A 21,460-nucleotide genomic window follows, 5' to 3' on the forward strand; every position below is an offset into this window, starting at 1 on the left:
CAATTTGTTCTGTGTTTGTGTCCTCTGCACTTGTTATGGGTGGGCTTGGGTTCTGATATTGCATTTTGTTCCCTCTTGTCATTTTGTGTAGCACTGTCTTTTGACCTTTGTTATAGATCTTTGTTGCAGTTATAACCTTAGCACCTACTGAAGTTCAGGTGCAGATCTAGAAAGTTTGGATTTATCCAGCTGTGCCTGGCTTGGGTCTGGCTGCTGTGTTCAGCTTTTCCTGTTGCTGCCCTTGGGGGTGAATCTGTTGTGCCCCTCTGGCAAGATGTTCTACTCCTGGACTAGCTGCGTGGTTCTGTCCCCTATATTCTCTGCAGGGAATGCAGCTGCAGGGTTTCACCCAGGTCTGTATGCAAGGCCTGAGCTGAGTCTGGAGGGAACAAGGTGGAGTAGAGGGGAGAGGCAGCTCTCCTACACACCCACTGGGCCTGGGCTAGGACTGGATCTGGTGGTTCCCGGAACAAGGCAAGAATTCCTACTTGGCGGGCGGGGTTGGGGGGTACTAAGGAGTCATGAGGCTTGCCCCAAGGGGGTGGAATAGGGTCTCACTCATGCTTCACCTGGGCTGGGACCAGTAGGTCACGATGGCACAGGGTAGTTGGAAGCTCTCCCATACACTCGCTGGGCCTGGGCTAGGACTGATTCTGGGGGTTCCAGGAATGCAACAGAAATTCCTACTCAGTGTGTGGGATGGGGGAGGTGCTGCGGAGTAGTGGAGAGCGTCCCAAGGGGGTGGAAGAGGGTCTCACCCACGCTGTGCTTTGGCTGGGACCTGTACGTCTTGCTGGTGCAGAGTACCGGGAATCTCTCCCACACACTCACTGGGCCTGGGCTAGGACTGGGCCTGGGGGTCCCTGGAATGCAGCAGACATTCCTACTTGGTGAATGGGGTGGGGGAGGTGCTACGGAGTGCTTGGGGGCGTCCCAAGGGGGTGGAAGAGGGTCTCACCCACGCTGCATCTAGGCTGGGACCAGTCCATTATTTTTTTTGTTTGTTTGTTTTTTATTTTTATTTTATTTTTAATATATTTGGTTTAGGGTCTCACAACGCAGCTCCTGTTTTTAGCCTCCCCAGCACTAGGATTACAGGTGTGCATCACCACACCGGGTCTTGGTGGCTCAGTGCACTCAGGGACAGGGGCAGGGCCAGCGCAGCATGTGGTCCCTGTGTGTGCCTGAGCAGGCACTTAGTCTGCTGAGCTATCTTGCCGGCCCTTATCAGCATTATTCCTTTAATGTTGTTGATAATATTCATTATTCTTTTGTCCTGATTATAATTGTCCTTTTCATGAAGCCATTAAGAAAGTCATTAAGAAACACCAGGGTAAATCTCTTTCTATCGATTATGTTTTAATTTCCTAAAATCCTTTATAATTCGCAAAAATATTGAAAAATAATTGTAGATACTTTATGATAGCTATATTGCAGCTTGGAAATAAAATGTAACAACATATTTTATATAAGATTATGTTTCAAACAGGTTTTAATACTGAAAAATTGATAAGGGTATCAAAATATATTGAGATGTTTATTTTCTTTATAGAAAATTACTAGCATGGTATGCTAAATGCAGTTATTTTCATAGTAAGGTTTAGTAATTTGATAAAGAGCTTTGTTACTGATTTTTTTTTTTTTTTTGGAAAGCTGTTAAATTTCTTCCTTAGCTGAGGTCATTGCCTTGGTATTTGACATTCCTCATACCTGGTGTTGACTTATTGTATCAAGAAGCAAAATATCAAGAAGAAAGTCACTACTTTCACAGGGGTATGTGAATCCAAGCATAGTCGTGTTAATAGCTACTACACATGTTGTTATGTGCTGTTTCTAAGCTGACCAGAGACAGGATCCTGGACATTATTTAGGATAAAACCACAGTACACTAAAGCCCTGAGAAATATTTAAGAGTTCTTAAATATTGTACCATCTTGCCTTTATATACTGATTAGGAATAGAGAAATGTGGCTTTAATTTGATAAGAGAAAATGTAAAAACGTTTAGAATTCAAGGTACTTCATTTGAATTACATAGTTTCTTCAGTGTCTCTAGAGCTTGCTTCATTCATTTAACAAAAAGTTTTTGAGTACTCATGTGTTAGACATCCTGGAGAAGACAGCAGTGAACAAAATAGACTACATCTGTACTCTCGAGCTGGTAGTCTTATTTCACAGAGATAGCAGAAATTCAAATAAATATGTGATCCATCAGATTATAACAAGTTCTATGGAGTAAAATAATGCAGACTAAGAGGTAAAAGATAGACTGGGGGTGTGCTGAGTGGTCTGTGTGGAAGATTCAAGGAATAGCTTGCTCATGTGGCAGAGCCTAGAGGAATGAAAACGTGAGGGAGGTTCAGGCCTTTCCTCTATCAGACTGCCCGCTGAATACCTCTGCTTACTGAGGGATCTCAGACTTGATGTGGTCCAGCCTGAGCTGGTGATATCCTTCTACAACTCTTCCAGCTTTAGTCCTCTTCTTCTCAGAAATTGGCATCGATCTTTCTCCCAGATGCTCATATAAAACATATAAGTTGGTTCTTTTTTTTAATCCTTCTACTGCAAGTTGACCTTTCTAGTGGATTTACTTCCAAACCTTCTCCCTCATCCAAATTATCTCCATATTTAGTACTGCTGCTCTGGTCAAGGCTAGCATCTCTCACCCTGACTATACAGAGACCCTTGCTATTTTTGCTCTTGTCAGCCTAATCTAGTCTTTAATTCAGATCCTGCCACTCTGCTGCTCAACACCTTCCAGTGGCTTCCCATTCCAACAAAGATATTTTCCCTGGGTATACCATTCTAGGTTAGCAGTAGTTTTCTTCTGTTACTGTTTAGATGGCGTACCATTGTCTTTACTTTTCATTACTTCTGTTGAAAAGTCAATTGTGTACCATATTTTTGTTCCTTTGAATGCCTCTGTGTGGTTTGTTTTTGTTTGTTCTGATTGAGTTTTTTTCCATAATTTTATTGAGAGACAAATAGCAGTGAGACAGTTTCAAATCAAATTGGACAGTTTCAATAATTAACACATTGTGTACTGTCTTCCTAGTGGTCATTTGCTCTGATTGAGTTTTATAGGGCTTCTTGAATCTATGACTTGATGACTTTCATTAGTTTCAGAAAATTTAAATTTTTTTCTATTAATTTTAGCTTCATTCTGTCCTCTTACTCTATTTCCAGTTTCATGCATTAACAGACCTCTGTGTCTTATATTGCTTTGAGACCTTTTCTTTATTATCCTCTTTGTTTTTCCCCTTTTGTCCTCAATCTGGGTATTTTTTACTGATTTGTCTTTCAGATCACTAACCTTCTTTTCCATTGTGTTTACTATCTTTCTGAACTATATTGGATGTATTGTTTTAGGATTTCCATCAGACTCTTCTTTGTTAATTCTAGTTCTCTGGTATAGTTCTACATCTTTTCATCTATTTTGTAATCATATTAACATTATTTATTTCAAAGTTTTGCTTGATGACTGTAAAGTGTTATTTGCCTGTGCATCTGTGTGTTTCACCTCCTCTTTTTGCCTTTGATCTAATCTTATTTCTTGCTCTGCCTGATAGTTTTGGGCTAAATTTCAAATATGTGAAAAATTAAGGAGTCAGTTGATGAAATGATTGCAGCATCCTATAGGAGGATGTAGATGCATCGTGGACCTTGTTTAGATAGGCCTGTGTGCATCCTGCCCTTCCTCCTAGGGCTCTGGGATACCCGAAACTCCAACATTGGCACCCCAGTACCACAAGACACCTGAAGGCTTTGCTCAGCGTTTTCGTCTCTCTCCTTCTGCTTTCTGCTTAGGTCTTGTCTTTTCCTCTTGGTTTTTGAGATAGTCAAGGGGAAATTGCATCAGATTTTTGGGCTCACTTCTCCAGGATCCCCTAAATATCCTTAAGTGGCTCTAGCCTCTGTTTCCTCAGTCCAGAGAGACTGCAGAAATTCTCAGCTACTACTGTTTGCTGCTGAGGTCCTAGCAGGTTTCTGGAGAGAACGAAGTTCCCAATGTGCAGGTCCTTCTTGTCCATCTGTGGTGTTTTCTGATGTCTTCAGTAATTTATTATGTATATTTGTGCAGCATATAAGCTTGTTTTCAGTTGGAATAGGTCTGATATAGGCTATTTTCTTATGGCCAGAAATGGAGGTCTTTCATTGCTCATAGAATAAGGTCTATATTTCTTTCTTCTGGCCCAAAAAACTTGCCATGGTCTGCTTCCCCTTTCATATCATGCTTTCCAACCCCAATCTGTACTAGACATGCTGTATTTCTCTTTTCGTTGAATATATCAAGCTTCTTTCTGCCTCAGGGACTTTGCATTGACTGTCTCAGTTGTTCATCCTGGTTTTTGCACAGTGGGCCCCTTGATATTATTTTATGTCCTTTCATTTGATAAGTCCCATGAGGTTTTCCTCTCTAAGGTATCCCTTAGTCAGTTACTATATGTACTTACTTAATTTCCATCTCTTCCTACAATGTAAACTATGTTTCTGCCTTGTATAGTAAATTTTCAATGAATACTAATCAAATGAATAGATGAATAAATAAAACAGGTACTGATTTTTGAAGGAATTTTTCAGTCTTTCTATGTAATCCTAAGTGGTACATAAAGAACCATGGTTTTCTTTGCCTTCATAGTATTTTTATGTAAAATATTCTAGAAAATGTAACTTTTATGTGTTTATGGTATAATGATTAATATTTTGTTCATCTTGATAATCTGATTTTTATTTTCTTATATCTATAAATTATATATTATATATTTTGCAAATGTTGTAAAAATAGATAACTTGAACTCTCAAGATAAAATTGACTAAAAGTAATGATATGACTTTATTTTTGGTCTTACATGAAATGGCTTCTTTAAAAAAATGACATTGTATGTTTTTATTTAACAGGAATGGTTTTTAGGAAAAGCACTGCATGATGAAGAATCTACAATAATTCACCATTATGCCTTTTCTGAAAATCCTACAGTTTTTAAATATCCAGATTTTGCTGCCGGCTGGGCTCTTAGTATTCCACTTGTTAACAAGTAAGAATTTATCATTAGGGTTTTTTTGTTTTTGGTGGTTCAGCTTTTGTTTCTTATTTCACTGAGTTTTGTTAGTGATGGATCTCAGGATCACAAATGAGTTTTCCAGCTAGAGGCATTGTGTGATAGAGTGGGACAAGGAAACCAGGAGCCAGGCCCCTGAGGGCTCTTGCTTCAGCTGTGTCACTTATTAGTCCCCTCAGACAAATCACTCAGTCTCTCCTTCCTACTACTCACTTGCGGAATAAGGCAAATAAGTTATATAATTAAGGGAGAGCAGGTAAGTCTTGAGAACTGTGCACACGGAAGCATTATTGTGAAGAGAACTGGTTTGTTGTTGCTGTAACTTGCATCCCCAATAAGAAAGTGGATCATGAACGTGCTGGGGCAGAGAATTGATGACGGAGCGTGTGTATGCGTCTGCATACTTGTACCCTGCAAGGCAAGGGGCAAAGCTGGTGGAGGGTGCTATAGGTAGTTACGCCTAGCTTTCATACACAGCAGAGCTGTGGTGATACTGTTAGGTGTGGAAAGCAAAGGTGATAAAGTTGTAATTCAGGAGATGCATAGTTGTTCACAGGACCTTGTTAGTTTGAATTCTTTAGATTAATTATGTGTTTTTGTTCTTTAGAGAATAAAAAAGTTGATATGACATCTGCAGTGTTTGGATCTTCAGGTATAATTTCTCATTAAATATCCTATTTCCAAGGTTTGAGATCTTAAAAAAATGGGGTAAAAGATTCCTTGTAATTCATGGCTGACTAAAAGTTCTTCACTATTGCCTTCACCATGGAAAGTCTGTACAGTGTAATACCCTCCATCCCGGTGGGAAACCTGCACAACACTGCCTCAGCGCAGCTGCCTGGGTGGGGCTGCAGGTAGCTAAGTGGTACAGAGTTTGCTGAGCATGTGTGGGCCATAGGTTCCCTTTCCACAAAGCACAAAGTCAAAATCAGAAGCAACAAAAACCTGTAATTTCTTTTTAAAATTTATCTTTAACTGATGCAATACATAAAAAAATTATACATGTTAATGAGGTATTATGTGATGTTTTGGTATATGTATCCCATATATATTGTATAAATCAAGTTACATATATCTGTCTTCTCATTTATTATTATGGTGAAAACATCCAAACTCCTTTCTTCAAGATTTTTGACATACAGTTCATAATTATTTATAATCACTGTTCCCTACAAATCACATCAGAACTTCTTACTCCTAACAGTAACTTAATACCCATTTGATTTGACCAACCTTTTCCCAGCCTCTTTCCTATCTGTTCTCCCAACCTCTTATAACCACCCCTGCACTCTCCACTTGTATGAGACCAACTTTTTTCTTTTTTTGAGACAGGGCCTAGCTGTGTATTCCAGGCTGAGCTTGAACTTACTTATAGTTCTGACTGGTCTCAAACTCATGGCAGTTCTCTGCCTTTGATCTCTTGGGTTTTGGGATTACAGACAATGCACCACCACATCTGGCTTGGGGACCAGCCTATTTGATATTCCACATCTTGAGTGAAATCATGCAGTTCTTATCTTTTGTGCCTGGCTGATTTTTTTTAAACATAATTTCCAGTTCTAACCATGTTGTAACAAAGGACAAGACCCCTTTTTTTTGTTATTACTTAATAGCATCCCGTGCTATAAGCATACCATGTCCACTTTATCTGTTCATCAGTTGATGGACATTTAGGTTGTTCCCCTCTTTTGTGTGCTGTGAATAATGCTACACCCAATATGGGAGTGTAGGTGTCTCTTCAATATACTTGATACCATTTCCTTTCAATAGATACAGCCTGTAGCAGGGTACCTGGATCATATATGTAGTTCTCTTTCTAATTTTTTGAGAAGCTGCCATGTTGTTTTTCATGCTAATCTAATGTACATGTCCATAAACAGCATGGGTTTCTTTTTTTCCCACTTCCTCACCAGCCCTTGTTGTCTTTCATCTTTCTGATAATAGTTATTCTTAATGGGAGATCTCACTGTAGTTTTAATTTTCAAGGTCTCTCTTTTCGCAGCCTGGATCAAATGTGTATAATTATATGCAAAGTTTCCCCTGTCTGTTCTTAGAAGGAAGAAGGGGTGAGGGGCAAAAGAAGTAGTTGCTGTTCCAACTTGTCCTCCACTGGTTTGCCTGACTTTGCTTCTCCTAGAGAAAAGGGCCATGAGCTTTACCCTTCAGCAACAAGGTCATGTTTATTCTCATGTTGAACCAGCTTTGGCTTGCAGCAGCTTGAAGGCCCGGAGTTCCCAGATCACACTCTTTTATTGCTATGTGCAACAGTCTTGTACGGAGGGCCCAGTTCAGCTGCTTTTGTTTAGTCCAGACTTAAAAAATAGAAAAAGCTTTGAGCTTTATGTGTTTGACTGAGTCCCTGTTTCTTGTCCTCTTAGGATTTTTTCCAGTATGGCTGAGGAGACTGTCTTGGTTCCTCCTCACTTTACTTTGATTCATAGTGTGGAAAGATCTAGGTTGAATTTCCCTGCAAAAAATTGTGTGGATTCAGTTTCTCTAACTTGGATTTTTGATTGGTGTTTGATGTAGAATTCAGAATGTAACCATAGGCTTTGTGCATGGTAGGAGAGGGCTCTCTTGACCCTGTTGACCTCTGCCCCCATCCATGACTTGGGGATTATAACTTCTTTGTAAACCTGTTTCCCTCCCATTCTCCATAGTCTGCCTAAGTCCTTTAAGGAGATACAAGCACATCTCTGCCTATGCTGTGAAATGTGGTTAGTACGACAGCTACTTCTTCCCCCAGGAGTAAAGTGAGAAACAGAGCACTTAGGATGACCCTATATAACATTTGTAGGCCATAACAATTTCTCTGAAGCTTATAGACCTCCTACTTCCATTTCTCCCCTCCATTAGGGCTTTCTTCCAGAAGGTAAATGCTGGTCCTCAGATTCTCATAAGGGGCTTTGTTTTCTTTAGTGTCCCATCAGTGTCCCTATTTTCTTCTATCCATGACTTCCTTGGAGATCTTTTGGTGTCAAGTTCATTTCTTGTGATTGTGCTAGGCATTAGAAGAAACTGTTTTTGCTTCTGTTTTGACCGCTTAGATGAAAATAATATCTTTTGAATACATCTTGGGCTCCTAGCATTTGCTTAAAAGAATAGTTTTGCCCAATTCATTGCTTGACTTGCTGGCATTAAGGTATGATTTGATCTGCACATCTTCATGGGCCTGTGAACTCTGCCTTCCAGTTTACTACTTATAAGATGTGGATACATCCACAGTCTAGGCAGATTCAGTTGGCTCTGGCTAACACTCACCTCCTGACTATCTTATGCTGACCAGTTTTGTAATGGTTATGTGGAGTTCTCATAGGAATGCTAGAGGAAACCCTTTAGGAGACCATAGGTACACGATCCCTTTTCATGCCCTATTCTTTAGGTCATTGAACATAACTCTTGATAGCCAAGTGTGCAGCCCCCATACTTGTCTCAGGTCTTTCTTTCCTATTAGATAGAACTGAGAGCCTCCTCGCTGCATGCTTGTATGTCTTAGTCAGTTTGGGCTGCTATAACAAATACCATGAGTTGGGTGATATGAGTGACAGAAATATGTATATTGCTCAGAGGAGGCTAAGACAAGAGCACTTGTAGGTTCAGTGTCTGGTGAGGGCCCTCTTCTGGTCTGTAGATAGTATTCTCTTATCTTCATGCAGTAGAAGGGGCATATAAGCTCCCTTTCATAAGGGCATTAATCCCGTTCTACCTCCATGATGTGACCACCTTCCAGAAGCCCAAAGCCCAGCTATAATATGTTAGTGTTACACTTAGAACTAAAGCAAGGCACAGAATATCCATTGTCACTGTTAACAGCTAGATTGAATCTGCCAAGTTGATTTCTCCCAGTTTTAAAACTAATGTGCTTGCTTTATTTCCTCCCTTTATTGGAATGGTATCAATTCAGTTTTAGATGCCAGCATCAGGAACCACTGACCTTGATTAAGAGAATATTATTGCTATAATTGGAGGTGGAGTCTTTGGTTGGTTGGTTAGGCAGTGTAGCAGTGTTTGTGAGGGGCCAGATTTTTTCTGTCTTTCCTGTCTATAGTGCATCAGTTTGTGCCAAATCTGGTTCCTTTCGTAGTTTCATTGTCCAAAGAGGGCTACCTATTTCCCACTTATTTCCAATACTTCTGCTCCATGGAAGGTAAGTGCTTATTCTGCCTAGTTGGGCCAATTTAAGACACTGTACCAACCCTAGAGTTGCCTGGGAATTTCAGTGGTTTGGTTGGCCCTGACTGATCAGGCTGTGAACCTGGAGTCTATTTAATTGATAGACTCAGTATTTAATAAAAAAATTTGATTAAGAACTTTGTTTAAGAAGAAAAAGGAAACTGCATTGTACAGATATGAACACTGCCCACCATGAGGATGCTGATTCTTTCTGTTTAATTTCTTTGACTAGATGGCCCACTTCTGAGGCAAATTAAGAATTTGCAGTAACTTAAGTGTTTCTTCTGCCCAAGTCATCATGACAAGCTGGATACTTAAAACACATTTCCAAATATCTACTTTCTTAGACTCTTTTCTACCAAAAATCATTTTTGGCTTTGCAGTCCCACATCAGTGAGTTGAATAATACTGTCTGGTGCTCAGCATTTCCAGCACCATGTGATGACAGTTAAAATTGGACCCATATCTTATACCATGCACTAAATTAAAGTCAAATGGATCAAAGATCTAAATATTAAAACCAGTGTTAATTCTGCTGGAAAAGAGAATACATAAAACTCATAAAGACATTGGTGTAGGCAAAGATTTTATGAATAAAATTGATCACACAGGAACTATCACAAAGAATCAACAACTGGGATCTCTTATTAAAATGTTTTTTGCACAGCAGAAGAAACCACTATGAGAGTGAAGAGACAACTCACAATGTGGGAAAAAGTATTTTCCAGTTGTTCCTCAGACAAAGAATTACTATTGAGAACATAAGAACTCAAATATATCTTATCTCCCAAATTTAAACACCCAGTCCAAAAAATGAGCATCTGGAATCAGTATACATGCCTCAGATTAAGACATACAAACAACAAATAATATGAAAAAGTGTTTAACATCACTGGTTATTTGAGTGATGCAGATTAAAACAACACTGAGGTGCTCATCCCAGAAAGAACGGCTGTTGTCAAGAAATCAGCCAATAACAAATGCTGAAGGGGTTGTGGGGAAAAAGAAACTCTTTTCCATTGTTGGTGGGAGTGTAGACTGGTGCAACTACTATGGAAATCAATGTGAAAATGCCTCAAAAAAACTAGGCTTGGAAGTCCATTTTTCCCAGCTATTCTCCTGGGAATTTCCCAGAGAATTAAAAATATTATACCACAGTGATATATGTGCATCCATGTGTAGCACAATTTGTCATAGCAAGATCATGGAAACAACCCAAATGCCCATCAGCTGAGGCATGGATAAAAATGATATGCTCTTTTTATACTCTGGGGTACTACTTGACGATAAAGAAGGATAAACTGGAGACTTTTATAGGTAAATGGATGCAAATTCAGACCATACTGGTAAGTGAAATAAATCAGATGCACATGTATATAAACATGGTTTTGTCTCCCTAGTGTGAGAAGTGAAAGTAAATAAGATCCAGAATGTACAATTGATGCTGTAGAATGGGAAGAAACTGCTCAAAAGGAAAGAGAAACTGGGATGAAGGAATGGTGAAAAGAAGAAAGGGAGAAGCAAAAAACTATATATAGAATATTTAAGATAGTTATATTACTAATTTCTCTTAGTTCATTGGAAAGAAAGAGTTCAAAAGAAAGATGCTGATATTGTTTGGATGATTAAATGCCAATATCTTGTACTCTGAGTAATTTAAAGATAGTGTGCAATGTATTAACTACTGTTACCCTGTTGTTTTGAAAAAAAACAAAACAAAAAAAAAAAAAACATTTCCAGCAAAAGAGCCACACGATGGTGTTCTGTCCGTATTACTTTATGGAAATGTTGCATCTTTGTAGAAGCTCTTATTTTCCAATAAGATAATTTCTTCAAATATGTATCATTATAGGAAACTTACTGGTTTTCTTCATCTCTGTACTAGCAAGCGTTACCAGGTTTTCCTTTGTTGTCTTGCTCTGTTCATTGATTCATAAGCAGGACTAGAAAAGTGAGCTCAGAGGTTGGCTTGTATTGATTTGAAGAGGCACCAAATCTTGTATATATCTTCAGTTTAGCTGGTTGTGTTATTAGAATGGTGCTACTGGGGGGCACAGCTCAACAACTTTTAAATATAAGGACAACTGAGTGACAGGTCTTAAGGAAATGTGTTAGCTAAGTAGCTAGAATCTCTGGTCTTGGTTGGTTTTGGTATTGTTGGTTACTAAAATGCGTATTTGAAAAAAATCCGTGGTATGTTGCTGTATGCATAGGAAAATGAAAAGCACCTTCCACTATTACAGGTTGCCTTTTAGCTTAGGTGAATGACCTGTGTCACCGTAGGACCTGGACATACTTTTTTTAATGAAAAAAGTAAAAAAAAATGCATAACAAAATAGTAGGAGAATAAAAACAATTAATACAGTGCATATTCTCATCATCGAAGCAGTTACTCAGAGTTTACGATATGGGCATAAAAATTCTCTAATTGACATTAGCACTATCTTCCCTTTCAGTGAACCAAGGGACACTAATAGTATAGCTAACTTGTATTTTTCTCCGTTTTCCCTTCCTTTCTCCTTTCTCCCATCCTAGTTTCTTTGTCTATTTTTGCAATATTTTAAACCTTGTTACTCTTTTAGTTCTAACAAGCAGAGAGACAATTGAGGTTTTTTACTCCCTGTGCCTTGCCCTGAGTTTTTCCTAAAAGAAAGCCTTTCAAGAACTAAATGAGCAAGAAACGTGAAAAGTTAAAAAAAAAAAAAAAAAAAAAAAGAGCCCATGTTTAAGGTAACAGTTTGAAGGTGTTTGTTATGAAGAGGTGTGTGGCAGGAAGCCCATGGAGGGATGTTTTCTTTCTGTGGACTCAAGAAGAATACTGCATGGTTTGGTCAGATTTTGAAGGCGTGTGGCGTGGGTCTAAATCCTAGAGTCACCCTGATAAAGTTGATTTATGAAAACTCATTGCATCTGAGTAGAATCATACTAGATAGGAGTCTACTTGCCAAGCTGATTTTTCTCCTCTTAATATACGTCAGGAGTATATTTGAGAATGTCGTTCTCTGTGAAACTCACCCATTCATTCTTCAAGGTCTGTGGGCAGATATTGAACTGGATTGTGACAAATACTACATGAGCCTTCTTTTGTTGTTCCCTGCTGCTAATGTATTTCTGTCAACTATGAGGCATATGCTTTATGCCTAAACATAAACTGTAATCTACATCTGCCTCTTTTCTCTTTCCTGTAATCAGACAGAGATTTTTAAAACTTTAATTGATGTACAGTTATAATATTTATGTGTTATTTGATGCTTATGCTCAATATGTAGTGATATTACATTGAGGTTTTTTTAGTTATCATGCATATACAATGAATTATTTATTAACTATGATGACCTTACCATACTGTAGAACTTAATCCTGCTAAGTGTATTTTTATACCAGTTAACCAACCTTTCCTACCTTTACTTCCTTTATATCCTTTGTTAGTCATTATCCTGCTGTGTAATAAGAATTGTTAAAAAAAAAACTTGTTCATGTTCCAGTCACACTAAGGTATAGTTAAAAACTCAGTAAAATTTTTGAAACTTATGAACCTTCCTTTTACACTATTTTCTTTGTAGTTAAAATATTTATTAGGGGATTGGTGATTGAAGTTGATGACCCAGTGGTGGGTCCTGTAAACAAATATAGACCTGCATATTATTTAAGTGATTTTTTGATAAATATGTAATTCTGCTTCAGTCAGGAAGAATGAAAGAATATATAGCTTTCCTTCACTGAAGGAGTTCATAGTGCACATTTTGTTCAGGAGCAGTGGACAAAATTTCAGTGGAAGAATTTCTCAAAAAAGGTGTCATTGGATTTGGTCTTGGACCAGAAAAGGTTACTGAGTAAAGGTTGGCTACATGCACATTAGACAGCTGTCCAGTGGGGAGGAGCATGCGCAGCAGAGCAAGTGAGTACTCGGAAGGCCCATGGTGAGGAGAGCTGGGCCAGTCAGAATTTTGGGGCTTCTCTGGAAGAGAAGCCATAGAGGGTTATTTTTTTAAAGGAAAAAAGTTACAAATAAAAGTAACTTTTATTCTTTCCCAAATCTACATGCTTACCCCCCCCCATATACCATAACCTAAGAATTCATTAAGGTTATTAAAAGTAGTAACTTTTATTTTTCTTTTGACCTCTTCTGTAATTAATAAATATAAGGGTTATTATGGTCAACAAAGCTCTTTTTTTCCAAGAGATTGGATTGGATTGGATGTTATTGAGCAGATGTTGAAATAATGAAGGCTGTATCTGCAACAGTTTTGCATTTGTACTGGTCAACAAACTATTGTATTACTCCTTTCCATCAAGGAAATTAAACTCTTACTTTTGTCTTAAAGTTTATATTTGAGTCTATTTTCAAATATCAGTCTCAGGAATATATTATTCTTGTTTGATACTTTTTCTGGTTTAAAAAAAAAATCATTGTCTCTATTTTTTAGGCTCACCGAGAGGTTAAAGAGTGAATCCTTGAAATCTGACTTTACAATAGATTTAAAACATGAGGTATGTCTTGGCTTGTTTGATTGAAAGTGTTAATAATGAAGAACTAATCTTGTTCAGGAGATGTCATTCAGGGCTGGACACTCACCTACCATGCACAAAGCCCTGAGTTTCATCCTCAAGAAACTGGACAGAATTTATGTGTTTTGATATAAAAGGTGTTTTGTGTTCCCTAATAGTACATTTTCCCAATCCATACCTGCTTTCTCCCCACTAATTCCACAGCAGTCTGATGAGTTAGGACTTTCTGTTTTAAGCTAATTTTAGTAATGGGGTTACAGAAATCAGGCCAACATAGGAAGAAATGGCACCCAGGAGGCTTAGGAGGCAGCTTACTGTACCAGTGGGCTTGACTGGGATCTCTCCCAAAGAGTCAGTCCCACCCAGGGAAGTCTTGGGTTTTTTATAGGGATCACAAGTAGGGAAACAGATGTGGTGCGTTGTGACTGGAGGGTTGGTGACATCCTAGGTTGCTAAGGGAGTTTAAATGTTGCAGATTACATCACAAGGCTGTCAGTAATACAAAACATGATAGTGAACATGGTGGTACACACCTGTATTCCCAGTGCTGGGGAGGCTGAAAAGAGGAGGATCACTATGAGTCCGAACTACATAGTGAAACCCTATACCAAATACATTTTAAAAAAAAGCATGGGTTATACAGAGGAAGAAATATCCTGTTATATTTTAAGTTATATCGCAAGGCCAAAGTTATGCAAAGGCAGAAAAGACAGGTTACACAAAGGAACAGTTCAAGTTAACTTTTTTTTTTTTTGTACCAGGGATCGAACCCAGGACCTTGCACTTGCCAGGCAGATGCTTATGCTGCTGAGCTAACTTCTCAGCCAAGTTACATTTTTGGGGCCATCTGTCAGACAAGCTTATACAAAAGAAGAATGTTCTGTTGTCAAGTTTGTCCTGGATGGACACATCTGGTCTTGGCAGGCCTCCTGGACAGGCTTTTTGACAGGATTTCATTTAAAATTTTAATTTTCTCATTCAGTGTAGGTGGAGAAGAAGCAGTGAAAAATATTGAATGTCATGATTCATGATTCTTTCTTTTTAAAGTAGGTAGGTGGGTCCAGAAGTAGATTTCAAAAAAATGCGAAAATGTCATTAAAAGTATCTCTGATCTTATCTTGGTGCTTTGGTTATACACATACTGCTCTAGACTGGATGTTTGTGTGCATTCCCCCCCCCCCAAAAAAAAGCAGATTTAAGTGGAATTCTTAATGTAGTGGGATTTGGGAAATGATTAGGTCATGATGTTGGAGTCCTAATGAAGGGAATCAATGCCCTGATGAAACAGACCCCAGAGAACCATTTGTCTCCTCCCGCCATGTGAGGACACAGGAAAGAGATGGCACCTGTGAATCATGAAGCTGATGATTATTGAATATGGGTCTGCTGTCGCCTTGATCTTGGATTTCCAGTCCTCCAGATCTGTGAGGAATAACTTAATATTCCTGGCAAACTACTCCATGTGTGCTATTTTGTTCTAGCGATCTGAACATAATAAGACATTTGACTCCTGTGTGCCTGTGCTTGGCTTTCTAGAGTAGAACTGAGCCAATTGGTACCAAGCATGCAGCTGTGGTGTGCCACGCTGGCCCCCTGGCATATGTGTGATTGCACTGCATTTCCTGGTTACCTGTGACCAGTTATCTTGAAACAGCAGATGTTCTTGCTATGCATTGCTCCAAATCACCAGTTAGCAGGGTTCCTTTTGCATTGTATTTGTGGGCATGTCTGATTATCTGACAAGTCTTGCTTTTCACTGCAGGAATGTATGTCTAAGGACATTGAGGTGACTCTTGACCTGTTATTCAGTTCACCTGCTTGGGCAGCCTTCCATGGGTGAAAAGCATGCACGCAAGGCTTTTTCATTTGTTGGATGTTTTCAAATGATGAAACAGATTATTTGAGAACAAATATATTTAATCTTTGCTTCTACAAAAAGGAAAGAATGACTGTTTGAAAAACCACACTAGAAATATTAAATGAGTCCATTCTGGAATAGATTCTTTGAGATTCTGTGAAATTTTCTAATCATTTAACAAAATATCTGTGCAGCCCACTTGGTTTAAGAGAGAAAATTTACCAGTAGATTTGAGGTTACCTATGTTTTTTCTCAGTGGTGGTCCCCTTTGCTAAGCCATATGGAGAGAATGTTATGCCCCCAAATTAGAGACTATATACTCTACTCTCCATTTATGAAAATTTAGCAGGAAGTAGGCCATAATGTAAGCTTAAAAAATTTCAAGTGATTGCTATATAAACTACATTAATACTAAGTTAGATGTAATAACAAAGACACAGTAATGACACACCTGAGTGTATTTGATCATAAAGAAAAATTTATTATTTAGAAAGTGGGTCATAGTTAAGCAGAAAGAAATCCAGAGCATGCATCTTTAATTCTTTCTCCCTTTTATTTCTATTCTATGACATATGAACATATTTCTGAGTAACACATAATTTTGCACCTTGTTGGACTTTATATGCATAGAACTGCACCATGAATTATTCTGATCAGAGATTGGTCTGTGTTAGTGCATGCAGCTCTGGCTAACTTATTTGCACTTAGATGATTACTAGTCTTGATCTCTTATCATGTGTGACTGTGTCAAAATTCATTCACTTTATTTTTCCTTTTATGAGGTTTCTGAGGGGCTCCTGTCTTTTGCCCTTACGGTCATGGTTCCTGTGGCTGTGTTGGCATGTGATGGGATGACCATCTCTAAGACAGAGGCTTTGGAGCTTTGCTCTCTGTTTTTATTAGTACATGTTTACTGTATGTGATGTTTTCTGTGAAGTTGTATATAACATTTTTTTTTGGTCACCCAATATATTTGTTATCTGGTATTGTGGTTTTGGTTATTGATTCCTGACTTAGTGTTTTTGTAGTCTGTATCAGTTATTTGACATAAGTTTAGCCTCACCTGATGGCCTAACTCATGCCCAGTTTTCACACAGAGAAAAGGATGTGTATTCTCTCTTGTAGAGCTCTAGTGCTCCCCTCTTCAGTCTGGTTAAAGTATGTGTTAATTGTACTACTGTTCAGATATTTTCTTATGTTCCTTTTTTGCATTGTTTCTTCTTTTGGAGGGAGAGTGATTTATCATTTACTAAGGGAACAATGTAGAAATCTTCCATGTAAAGGTAGATTTGACAGTGAATCCTCATGGAACTGTCAGCTCTTGCTTTTTTGTACTCTGAGGCAATGTTAATGTACCAGGCTAGTGCTGGCCAAATAGCTCAGCACATTAAAGCGCTTGCAAGCAGGTGCAGGGGGCAGAGGTTCAATCCCCGGGCCTGCTGTGCTGGCCCTGCCCCCAGGGGGCACAGAGACAGCAATTGAGACTGGGCATGGTGGTGCATACTTATACTTCCAGCTCTTGGGAGGCTGTGAATAGGTGAATCACTAGGAGTCCAATCTAGTAGTGAGACCCTGAACACCTTGTAGACCCTTCCCTAAAATACAGAAAAAAAAAAAAGTACCAGGCTAGTTTAAAATTATTACATCTTCTTAGTGGATTTGTCATCTATAGTAATGGTCTGTTTATTTTATTGGCCTAAATATTTGTACATTAACTTTTTTGGGCTTTATAATCTTCCATCTTTTAAACTTTTTGCATCCTTTTTATTTTCTTTAATTTTTTATTTATTTATTGGGTACACAGTCTTTCTGTGCAGTTCAGACTCATAGTGATCCTATCCTCTGTCTCAGTTTCTTCAGCACTGGGATTACAGGAATACACCACCACACATGGTTTTGGGGCAGGCACAGCACACCCAGGGTTCTAGGTCTCACATGGCATGTGGTACCAGGGATCGAACTCAGGAACTTGAGCTTGCCAGGCAGATGCTTAGACTGCTGAGCTCTCTCTCTCCAGACCACTTCCTTATTTTTAGATGTGTCTTTTTTAGAAAAGAGGACATACCTTTTTTTCCTTCTTGGTTTGATCATCATGATCTTAAACTCGGAAACACATTTCTATTTTATATTGATTATGATTACTACTATAGTTGGATTGGTTTCTATCACTTTTTCCACCCCCTCCTTTTCTCTCTATTGTTCTTTTAAAATTTTTTCGCTTTCTTTTTTCTTTTTAGTTTTTGTTCATATTTTTCTTCCTTTACTATTTTGGAAACAGAATCTTTCTTTATAGGTTATTTCATATGTCTTAACATGCATTCTTAACCTAACAGTGGCTAGTTAATGCCCAGAAAATTGAAGGACTTTAGAGTAACTTAACTGTGTTATCTCACTCTCGTCTCAGGTGCTATTATTGTCTAGTAGTTTTGCCCCCTCCCTGTTAGCTATGTTCAGTACTTTAAGCAGTCAGACTTTGCATTGCCTTTACCATGTATTTGTCAACATCTTTAGTATCCTATTCTATTTTGATTTTTAGATCTTTGTGGGATCATTGTAGTTCTTACTGAAATAGATTTCTTGAGAGTCTCGTATTCTCATCTCTTTTTTTCCCCTTTAAAAGTATCCATTTCCTAGTCGCAGCCTGGTTACAGTTCTTGATGGTCAGTCGTCCTCGCTCAGTAGGACAGTGTGATTCCACCCCACTCTGGTTACCGCTGTGTTGTCAGGCAGTCGGTCCTTAGACTCGTGTGGTTCCTTTTAGGTGATCTGTCATTTCTTTTTGCTTTTAACATTCGTTCACTTTGGTGTTCTACAGTATTGTATGATCTGTCTAAAAGCGACCTCTTCTGCAATCTTAGGGTTTGTTGGACCTCTATGTAATAGCATTGCTGAGCAGTTTTTTGAAAAGTCTCAGCCATTGTTTTTGAGCTATTTTATCATCTCTGTTCTCTATCTCCTTCAGGAATTTCAGAAGTATCCTAGAGGTATGGATTTTCTCTTACATGTTCTGTTTTGGCTTCTTGCTGCATTGCCTTTTAGACAAACTAGATAATTTATTTTTTATCTCTCTTATTTTTTATTCAGCTGTATATAATATGTTATCCTAGCCATTATATTTTTGTGTTAATTATTGTATTTTTTCTTTCAAGGGTTGTATTCACTTATTGTTCAGATTTATCTAATTGCTTCATATAGTCTCTTTAAAATCTGCTCATGCTAATGCTTTTTATTTTATAAAACTATGTTAAACAGTAATTTTATAGCCTATATTTGATAATTCTAACACCTGAAGTCTTATGGGTCTGATTAAGCTGTGCCTGCTGGCTCTCGTTCATCTCGTTTCTTTATACTTTTTGTGGACTCCCTGTGGTTTTTCTCATGGTACTCTTGTTTTCCTGAAACTTTGTCTTGGCAATTCTCTGAGGCCTACATTAAGGTTCTCAGTTTCTCAGTGTAAGGATTTGTGTTTGTGTTAGCTTGTTGCTAGCAGATTGTACTGTTCTGATGTAGGAATACTTCACTGCATTTGACATGTTCTTAAGCCTCACAAACCACAGAGACTTAGCTTTGGGTTACAGAATCTAAGAACAGATTTGAGGTTATTTTGCCCTTCATGCAGCTCCAAAGAGCCAGCTTGATGTGGGCGATTACTTCGCCTCATCTGGGACTTCAAGGCCTCCTTCTATTCAGTCTCATCAGAAACTGTTTTCAAAGGTCAGCTCCTGACTGAACCACCTTTGGGGCCTCTTCCCCCAGGTTCTCATTTTTACGCTTTTGTCCTCACAGCTTCTGCAATTTTGGGTTAATTTAGCAACACATTTAAAACAAATTTAAAGACATGTTATTTTTATATTTTCAGCAAGTCTGCCTCTCAGGTTACATAACTATTGGCTTACAGGAAACTAGAGCTCTGATACTGTTTCCTTACGTCTGTCTCTGTAGTGTTTTAGAAGATGTTCTTCCATGGAATTGCTCATCATCATTTTGGAAGTTTTTGGAGATTATAATATCGATTCATGATCAATTGTTTATTGTCAGTAGAAGATCAAGTTGATCTCTTAGTGTACATGACATTACCATATTTAAGTTGAAATGTCTCATTAAATATTGACAAATTGGTATGATTCAACTAACACTCCTGGAAGGTGTTTTTTGCTTTCCCTTGAGATACTTTTCGAGTCTGTACACTGTAGCGTTGGCTGCTCCTTCTCATGCTGTTCTCTTGTCTTGCTAGATTGCCCTCTACATCTGGGACAAAGGTGGAGGACCTTCCCTTACGCCAGTGCCCGAGTTTTGTACAGAAATTATGGACTCAAGCTGCGCTACCACATTTCATTCCTTTCTGCCCCTTTGTGTAAGTAATGCAAGATAAAGTTTTTTGCCTCGCAGACCAAAGGAAAATTTGCCTGCTATCCATTATATTCTCCCAGTAATTTACATACTAAAACCAAATAAATGAGCAAACAACCTTTGCCCTAAGCCACACCAGAACCCATATGATGCATCTAGTGATAATCTGGTGGGAAAGAGGTGTTGATACACTCTTTCCATATGAGAGGAGAGGCAAGCATAGCCTGGATGCTTCTACCTGAAGGCTAATACATGGAGTTGAGCAGTGGTGGGAAAGAAAGCAAGTCTATTCAAGAGCTGGCATCCTCAGGTTTGGAACCTTTTGCATCCACTCTGAATCTCAGGGAACTTTTGTTCCCTTTTGGCTTTTATAGGGAGGGCAAGAAGGTCCGGAGGACAGTGGGGGAAGAAAGCTAAGTACTGAGCGGGATCTTTGTCATCCAGGGTATTTGCCTCTTTTGTATACTGGACCTTGCCCTGGGGCTAGTTCCATACTTCTTTAGACATACTTTTTTTCTGCAAGTTAAATTTCACAATAATTTTTATACTTTGTTGTTTGATGCACAGAATTGAAGAATAAAGAGGTACATCACACATTCTGATGTTATCTTAAAGTCGCCAAATGTTCTGGCGTCTGTAAATCTAAAGAAAGAATTATTTAACAGTTATCAACCGAAGTCATTTAGGTGCAGCTTTAAAATTGAGAATGCTGAGTAAAAGGAAGAGAACAAAGAATGACTCTGCCAAAAACTCCCAAAGCAGTGGCCATTGTGACCATTGTTAAATTAGATGCTTCTTGAAGCACGCATAGCTAGAAGAGAGGGCAGAGAAGTTTGTGTCTGGCACCTTCTCAGACCTTTCACAGTGGTGTACCAAGGTTATTTTTTCTTTGTTGGTGGTACAGTGTATCAATGTTGATTGGAACTTTTATTCTGTTTCCTAGAAAGGTAATTTTAGACATTTTCTGGTGTACCAAGTCTTCCTCACAGGTCTATTATCTTTACTATCTCAGCAAGTGACTCTGCTTTTGATCTCACCTGAAACTATCCAGAATTTTAAGAGAGCACTTACTGGTTCTGGCAGACTCGTCCAGTCTTCTTGATGAGCCAGGAGACCCTGAAACTCACTAGGTTGTTGGCAGCTTTTTCTCATAAGGGAAAAATATATGCACCAACCTCTCATAGTGTGTGCTGTTCTCAAGTCAGTCACACCAAAGGTTGTGAGTGCCACCTCGAATAACACACACACACACACACACACACACACACACACACACACACAGAGTCCACAGTGTGACAATGGAGGGAATTGGTGCTCTTTGCACTTTCTAAGGAGGAAACCAGTCCTAGCATAATGCTAGCCTGCTCCTTTGTGCCCTTCCTAGGGCCTTGAGCAACATGTCAGAGCTGGCAACAGGTGTCACTCTGAACCAGCCCGGAATGATGGAGGAGTCAGGACTAAATGTTTTTGTAGGTCCAACACAGGTAATAAAGCAGGCAAAGCAACCCCCA

At 38.7% G+C, this 21,460-nt stretch overlaps 1 protein-coding gene across 1 annotated transcript in view; it reads left to right on the forward strand.

Moving 5' to 3' along the window:
• The window catches only part of B3glct (beta 3-glucosyltransferase), a 113,167-nt gene that overhangs the window by 51,971 nt on the left and 39,736 nt on the right, over positions 1–21,460 (forward strand). The window contains exons 7-9 of the mRNA XM_023715057.1: positions 4,899–5,035; positions 13,660–13,723; positions 19,834–19,953. Coding sequence (XP_023570825.1) covers positions 4,899–5,035; positions 13,660–13,723; positions 19,834–19,953 — 321 coding nt within the window. The remainder of the gene's footprint in view (positions 1–4,898; positions 5,036–13,659; positions 13,724–19,833; positions 19,954–21,460) is intronic.

This window comes from Octodon degus, unplaced genomic scaffold (genome assembly GCF_000260255.1).
Source record: "Octodon degus isolate 3935 unplaced genomic scaffold, OctDeg1.0 scaffold00038, whole genome shotgun sequence".
Taxonomy (NCBI): domain Eukaryota; kingdom Metazoa; phylum Chordata; class Mammalia; order Rodentia; family Octodontidae; genus Octodon; species Octodon degus.